General features: G+C 32.7%; 2 protein-coding genes across 2 annotated transcripts in view; one reads left to right on the top strand and one right to left on the bottom strand.

Annotated features, from left to right (window-relative positions):
• pald1a (phosphatase domain containing paladin 1a) overlaps positions 1-1,066 on the bottom strand; it is a 70,415-nt gene extending 69,349 nt beyond the window's left edge. The window contains exon 1 of the mRNA XM_016544175.1: positions 962-1,066. The gene's annotated coding sequence lies outside the window, so the exon portion shown is untranslated. The remainder of the gene's footprint in view (positions 1-961) is intronic.
• Positions 1,067-2,212: 1,146 nt separating this feature from the next.
• Positions 2,213-7,786, top strand: ndr2 (nodal-related 2). The gene is made up of 3 exons (XM_016544176.1): positions 2,213-2,442; positions 5,460-6,151; positions 7,563-7,786. Exons 1-3 carry the CDS (start codon positions 2,214-2,216, stop codon positions 7,713-7,715), a joined length of 1,074 nt encoding a protein of 357 aa, XP_016399662.1. The 5' UTR covers position 2,213; the 3' UTR covers positions 7,716-7,786.
• Positions 7,787-8,202: the final 416 nt, after the last annotated feature.

Here is an 8,202-nt window from a genome sequence, read left to right as displayed (position 1 = left end):
AACCCCCCCCCCCCCCAAACCCACTGAAAAATTAGAATATTTTGCATTTTTTCCACATTTATTTCCTGAAAATTAATGAAATGTTTCGTGTTTTAATGTTGAAGTGTCATTATGACAATATGACATTTTTGGTGAGATTTATCCTATTAAATTGATTTGTTTACATTCCTTCCTTCAGTCAGTCAGATATGAATTTACCTGTTTTCTTCTCGCTGTCGCATCAAAAGCGCTATAAACTCAGCTCAGGGTGTGAAAAACTTCATAAAGTTATTCAAATATCAAAATGATGGCCGTAAATGTCTACGTAATCGTTCGTTTAATCGAGTTCTCTTGTTTACTAAACTACAACAAAGTAACTCAAAGCGATACATTCGCAAACGATTCTCTTTTGATCGTTGCGACGTCTAATTCGAAAACGAATCGTTCTTTTGAGTCGGTTCTTTTAAATGATTCGGTCGAGTTCAAACCGTGGGTTTGAAACACTGATCAATTATACTAGATCAGTGGTTTGGAACTGTAAAATACAGAACTGGAACTGTCTACTACATTTTAATTCACTTCGAAAGAAGCGCTCGTAAAATACAAAAAGATTCATTCGAACGAATCGACTCACTGAATCAGATGCAGAGTTTAAACATTTCCATGCGTTTCTTGTAACTTATCTTCTCTGCATGATACATGTGTGCGCTCTAAACTCATTTACATATCACACACTCGATGTAATGTGTTATAATCTGACCAGACTGAATCATAGTCGTGCAATCTAACGCAGAATCAGTAGCATGCCGCTACACTGACGCTCAGATCAGATCCGGTCTGTTTCTAGCACACACTGGTTTTTATGCTTCGCTCTTTTCACAACTGCAGCAATGCACGCAGTTTCACGCAACATGTAGCCTACATCCATGCATGTGAGGAGAAGCTCGATCACATAAAGCACTGCAGAAACTTAATCACTCACCATCGCCGTGAAACAGCCTCCGCCTTCACAACAGAGCAAACACACTCCAGCAAATCTCTGCACGGCTGGAATCACACACTCACCCGGGAGAGAAAGAAAGAAGGCATTCATCTTTTTTTTCAGTGAAGGATAAATGCTGCCTTATATTTTTAAATATAAAAAGTCCAACCCTGCTTTTCATAGTAATAGACACACGCTCACTCTCTCTCACACACACACACACACACACACATATATATACATACATATACCAATACATCAAAATTGCAAAAATAAATTTAAAAAACTACACACACACAAATAAAGTTGCAAATACATATTATTGTAGAAAGTTGCACATACACACACACACACATTAAGTTGCAAATACATATATTTGCAACTTTATTTGTGTGTGTGCGTGTGCAACTTTCTACAATATTCTACTAGTAACATATTGAAGATCAAGTAACAAAATGGCAAAGAATTAAAATTGTATATATATATATATAATATATATATATATATAGTCTAAAAACATATAGCCTACAATATTTTACTTAATATAAAATAATATTTTACTATAAGCAGCCTATATAGATCAATAAATACTTAAACTATTACTTAAAATTAATTAAAATGTTTACTACTCATCTGATACCCATTAAATATATTATAAAAAGAACTATACACAAAACAATATTTTTCTTAAACCATATGGTTCTAAAAATAATTATATCAAATGAGGCATATGCAAACTTGCAAAATAAATAAATAAATTACACACACACATCAGACAATATTATACTTAAACTATGACTTAAAATTCATTAAAATATTTACTGTTCATCTAAATTAGCTGTAACTTAAGCCAGCATGCATATTGCTGCCTGAACCCAGACGTAGGCTACACCTCACAATACGATGTGCAAATAATATTTGTCTTGAAGCTTTCGATCTGTAAATGTTATGTTTAATGCATTTGATGAGGGTCGAGTAAAGACACGTATATGTGACGCTTGTGAAGTGGCCCTGGCTCGAGCTCAGTCTTCAAAGGACAGGGGCGACTCCGGTGACGTCACGAGGCGCAAGGTGCTTTAATTGTTCATTGTAAAATATGCGCCTCATTACCACACGAATAGATGATGAGCTGTCAAGGCATGTCAATTTCCTTTAATGTCCTCTGCTGCTTGTTAAATATGCAGGGGGGCAGAGGGAGGGGGTATATAAGCTCTCCTGGACCCTCAACCTGTCATTCTGACCTCAGTCCATCATGAACGCACTCGGAGCTGTGCGCCTGGCCTGCGTCCAGCTTCTGCTTCTTGGAGTATTTGGGAAGCACGCTAATCACGGCACGAGGAATATGTCATCCAGAAGCCACCGGCATCACTTACCCACATACATGATGCAACTCTACCGACACTTCAAGCTCAACCAAACGCGTCCCGTGGAGACTATAGAGCACGAGCAAGCGGACACCATCAAGAGCATCCTCTCCAAGAGTAAGATCTGCTATTCTTTTCTATCGTTCTTAGCTGCACTAAAGTTTGGGAAGGAGTCTCTGAAGCTCTTTTTGGCTCCTGGCTGTCAAATCTCAGCGCCAGACTCCTTCAATCCACATTGTCCTCCACCAGGACTAATGCTCTGCTGCGCAAAGCTGATGTGGATTAGAGCCTCGCCAGACATCCTTACACAAACCCAAATCAACATCAGCCCCTCGGCTCTTGTTCACACGTCTCCTGATTAGATTAGGAGCCCGGGCACGGGGCGTTTAACGGGGGTCTGGAGGTGTTAAACGATGGGTTTCGATCCGGTGTTCGTTCTGAAGGGATTAGGCTCGCGCTGCCTTGCCCCTCCGTTAAGATAAATCTAATATCTGATCGATACTGCATGACTTTTCATCAGATTGATGATCTCTAATTCAAGACATGAGACTAGTTTAACTGATGCGGTCTACACTGAGTGTGGTTCTGATATACTGTACAGCCAATACACTCCAGTGGACAAGAGCCTCATCCACGAGGATCAAAGAGTGTGTGTTCAGCTGCACAAATCACCTCATTACTGTTGGGTTTGTGTGCATGACAGTCAGTCCTGGAGAAAAATGCATATCAAAAGAGCCAAGAGCCATAGTGATGGGTTACGTCTTTAGATGGGTGAATCTCACAAAATCTGTCAAGAACAGGCCACATTTCACCCTAAAATCAAAAGGAAAAAAGTTCATTTTCACTTAAATATTTAATCATTCATTTAGTCATATGAATGTGATCAAATATGAGAGTGGTGTTATAATCACATATTGTAATAACAATATCAAATGAGACATATACAATATTGCAAAATAAATAAATTATATATATTTCGATTTAAAAAATGTATCAGTGGCTGATGCATGATATAATATGCCAAATTTCAGTTAAATTTATTTATTCTTTTCAATTTGTAACATTTTTATTTTTAAATAAATTACACTCATTTGCATAAAGATTTTGTTGGGGGGGGGGGGGGTTGTAACATCATGATCATAGATCATGTATCGATAGTCATGCTTCATCCTTATTATTGTATATTGCTTTAATATTGGTTCTGCCAGTGAATTTAAAAAATATATTTCTAAAAGAATTGCAGTTTAACATAAATACTTTGGTTTGTTGATAATAATAATAATAATGTTGTGGTTGCAATTATTATTTACAAAAATTTAGAAAAATAAAATGATTATTAGACTGCTACAATAAAAATACAATAAATATTTAAATTAACGATTATTATTTAAAATATTTAGTTGAAGTCTAGTGATTATTTACAATAAATTTGAATAAATACAATAATAATTAGACCGCAACAATAAGGAATATTTTAAATCATGATTATCATATCATATTTATTATATTTTTATTGTTGCAATGATTATTTACAATAACTTAGAATAATAATTTGAATGCAACAAAATATAATAAATATTTTAAATTATTTGTAATATTTATTTTTATTATTATTATTGTTGCGGTCTAATAATTATTTACATTAAACTCAAATTATTTCGAATAAACTGAATAATCTGACTGCAACAATAATATACAATATTGCAAAATAAATAAATTATATATATTTCGATTTAAAAAATGTATCAGTGGCTGATGCATGATATAATATGCCAAATTTCAGTTAAATTTATTTATTCTTTTCAATTTGTAACATTTTTATTTTTAAATAAATTACAATTTTTGCCAGTCTAAACAGTTTTTTAGTAATATATGGTGTCAAAAATGTTATCAAATGAGGCATATGCAAAATTGCGAAATAAATAAATAAATTATATATTTAGATGTTTTTCCATTTTTTGTTTTTCCATGATTTCCATTTTTTCAGTGGTTGATGGATGATATAATTGCCAATCAGTGTATAATATGCAAAGTTTCAACCAAGATTGAAAAACTTTTTTACATGTATTTAATTTTTTATTTTTAAATAATTTCAAAGTTTTCCCAAAGTCTAAATAGATTTTTTTTATAGTAATATATGGAGCCTAAAAATAATGGTATGAAATGAGGCATATGCAACATTGCAAATTAAATAAATAAATTATATATATATATATTTTTTTTTATTTCAATTATGATATAATTGCCCATCAATGTATAATCTGCTGAATTATATATATATATGAAGAGTTTATTTGCAAAAACAGATAACTCCGGGTTTTTTCGATTTTCAAAAATCATGTTTTTTATTATGTTCTCTTGTTTTTATTGTGTTAGTTAGCTGTATTTTTAGTTATTTCTTAACCTAATCAAAATAACCTGACTGCAGTTTGATTGAGATTAATTGGTATGCACAATGATTTTTGAAAATTGTTAAAAGTTATCTGTTTTTGCAAATGAACTCTTCAAATTACAATATTGCAAAATATTTTTATAATTATTATATATTATAATATTTTATATATGATAAATATTTTAAAATATAAAACTTATTTAAAAACAAGTTTATTTGCAAAAACTGATTTTCTTTTAAATGTAATTTAAATGTAATGTAATTTTTTTTATTATGTTATCATGTTTTCATTGTGTTTTATTGTGTTATTTAGCTGTAATTTTTTTTAGTTCTTTTTACTTAATCAAAATAACCCAACTGCAGTTTGATTGAGATTAATTAGAATGCACAATGATTTTTGAAAATTGTTAAAAGTTATCTGTTTTTGCAAATGAACTCTTCATATATATATATATATATATATGAAGAGTTCATTTGCAAAACTACTATTTAAAATTGATTACAATTATTTTTAGCAAGCCTGCAAGGATATTGGTCATTGACAATAATCTAAATATGACTGACATATAATCATATATGACATATATGTTATTATTATTATTAATAATAATTATTTTTTTTATTTTTTTTGCAAGACAGCAATGATATTGGTCATTTAAAAAATATTCTAAATATGACTGACATGTAATCATATATGACATATATGTGACATATACTCATGTATTTTCTTTGTCTCTTCCAGGTTTGACCAATCAAGACACACACTACGTCACACACTTCGACCTTTCCTCAGTTCTGTCCGAGCGTCAGATCCAGGCGGCAGAGCTGAGGATTCGTATTCCCAAAGAAACGCAGCAAACGAACATCACGGTGGAGATCCGACACCAGCAGGACCAGACCCTGGGTCGACTGTCCGATTCCTCTCTGATGAGCGTCTCCCATCACTGGAGGGTCTACAACGCCACAGACCTGCTCCTAAACTGGATCGGCCCCAAACTCTCCGAGAGGAGAGCCGCGAGACACGCTCTTCACTCCAGGAGTAAAGCTGCGGACGGGATCCGTCACAGAGCCATGCTGCTGGTCTTCTCACACACCGTCTCTGGACAGAGCGAGCAGGACCGAGCCAGTCTCCTGCACACAGCAGAGAAGTCCAAGTTCTTGTTTAACAGCGAAGGAAAGGAGGTGCGGAGAGACAAGCCACACAGGAGCAAGCGGGGCCGCAGGGGTCAGCCGGTGAGGAACCCGGAGCCACTCAGGAGTCCGGCCGAGAAGAGCTCCAAGTGCAGGAGGGTCGACATGCATGTGGACTTCAATCAGATCGGATGGGGCTCCTGGATCGTCTTCCCCAAGAAGTACAACGCGTACCGCTGCGAGGGGAGCTGCCCGAACCCGCTGGGAGACGACCTGCATCCCACCAACCACGCTTACATGCAGGTGAGGCGCTCGTTGTATTTATGTAGCTTTGCAATTATTTTTAATGTTAAATAATTAATACGGAATTATTTGCATTGCAGACTGCATTCTGTGTCTTGGAACTTCTTAGGGTTGTTATCATTTACTAAAAATAACTTTAAATTAATTGAAAATGCATTTAAAAAAAAACTAAATGAAAACTTTTTTTTTTAAAATTTTATATTAAATAATATGAATAAAAATTTTATATAAAAACTTAACATTTATATTAAAAAATGCACCTAAAATACAAAACAAAACATTTTCATTAATTGAAATAAAACAAATTTTAACTTAAATAAAATATTTTAAAACATTATTTCAGCTAGCTGCCAAGGCAACGTTTCTCATTATCATTTAGTTTAATTTGAAATATTAAAATAACTAAATCTGAAATAAAATGACATAAAATTCAGTTAAAACTAAAAACTTAAACTAAACTTAAAAATTGTTACTTGAAATGTTAACTGAAATAAAATATTTTAAAAACATGAACTTATTTTATTTCAGCTAACTAAACTAACATTTTGTTTAACTTGAAGTACTAAAATAACTCTATCTTAAACTGAATTAAAACTACATAAAAAATCAGTTACTTCAAATAAAAAAAAAAACAATAACAGAAATAAAAATTTAAATAAAATATACAAAATTAAACTCACTTTATTTCAGATAGTTGCCAAGGAAACATTTCCCATTTTCATTTAGATGCACTAAAATAACTGAAATAAAATTACATAGAAATTCAGTTACTTGAAACTAAAAATGTACTGAAATAAAATAAAATGTAAAAATTAAAAAAAAAACATACACTTATTTATTTCAGATATTTTATTTATTATTTTCATTTAGTTGAACTTGAAGTAACTAAAATAACTAAAAATTTGTGCTGTCAAACGATTAATCGCGATTAATCGCATCAAAAATAAAAGTTATTTTTACATAATATACAGTATATGTGTGTACTTTGTATATTTATTATGCATGTATAAATATACACACATACAGTATATATTTTGAAAATATGTACATGCATTTACATGTATATATTTATGTTCATATAATTTATATTATATATAAATATATTTAATATTTAACATAACATTTTTCTGAAATATATACATGCATTTGTGTGTGTTTATATATACATAATAAATACACACAGTACACACACATATTGTATGTACACAAAAACTTTTATTTTGGATGCAATTAATCGTGATTAATCGTTTGACAGCACAACTAAAAATATAAAAACTATAAATAAATACAATTATACAAAACTAAAACACAACAACATTTCTAAAACTTTACTGGAATTGAAATGAAAACAAAAACTATAATAGTATCTGAATAATACTAATGTAATGCTGTTGGTCTGTTCGTGCTGCAGAGTTTGCTGAAGTACTACCATCCCAGCAGAGTTCCTGCGGCCTGCTGCGCTCCGACCAAGATGAGTCCCCTCAGCATGCTGTACTACGAGAACGGAGAGCTGATCCTCAGACACCACGAGGACATGCTGGTGGAGGAGTGCGGCTGCCTGTGACGAGCTTCATCAGCGCTGCTAACGAACGATCTCAATCAGAGCTTCAGACATTATCATCAGCCAGAACATCTCAGGACTTCAGAAAGAGACGGAAACACCACACTGACCTGTTCATGCATGAAGAGTTCCCCATCACACTGTGTGATCGTCCGGGGAAAAACAGAAGAAAAACATTCTCTTCACTTGTCTTCTGGAAAATCTGGAATATTACGATCAGTCCTATAACTGTTAAACGGATTAAAAAGATCTCGAGCACTGTCTATGTATTTACAATCACACCATGTGTGGAAGAAACTATGTAAATATTTATTGTAAATAATACATAAATAAAGCCTTGATATTTATGTAAATATAATATATGAAACTTTGTAGAAAGAATGGAGATCAGACGATGTTATATAGAAATAAAAGTATTTGACTGAAAGCTTTTAGAATTGCTTTATCTATCTGTCTGTCTGTCTGTCTGTCTGTCTGTCTGTCTGTCTGT

The sequence above is a fragment of the Sinocyclocheilus rhinocerous genome, unplaced genomic scaffold (assembly GCF_001515625.1).
Source record: "Sinocyclocheilus rhinocerous isolate Xijiao unplaced genomic scaffold, SAMN03320098_v1.1 scaffold159, whole genome shotgun sequence".
NCBI classification, from domain to species: domain Eukaryota; kingdom Metazoa; phylum Chordata; class Actinopteri; order Cypriniformes; family Cyprinidae; genus Sinocyclocheilus; species Sinocyclocheilus rhinocerous.
Note: the sequence above shows the minus strand (reverse complement) of the source record. Positions and strands in the feature narration are given on the sequence as shown.

Coding starts and splice junctions, on each gene's coding strand:
- ndr2 (XM_016544176.1), top strand. CDS start 2,214: ATGAACGCACTCGGAGCTGTGCGCCTGGCCTGCGTCCAGCTTCTGCTT. Junction 2,443..5,459: donor CAAGAGCATCCTCTCCAAGA/GTAAGATCTGCT, acceptor TGTCTCTTCCAG/GTTTGACCAATCAAGACACA. Junction 6,152..7,562: donor CCAACCACGCTTACATGCAG/GTGAGGCGCTCG, acceptor TTCGTGCTGCAG/AGTTTGCTGAAGTACTACCA.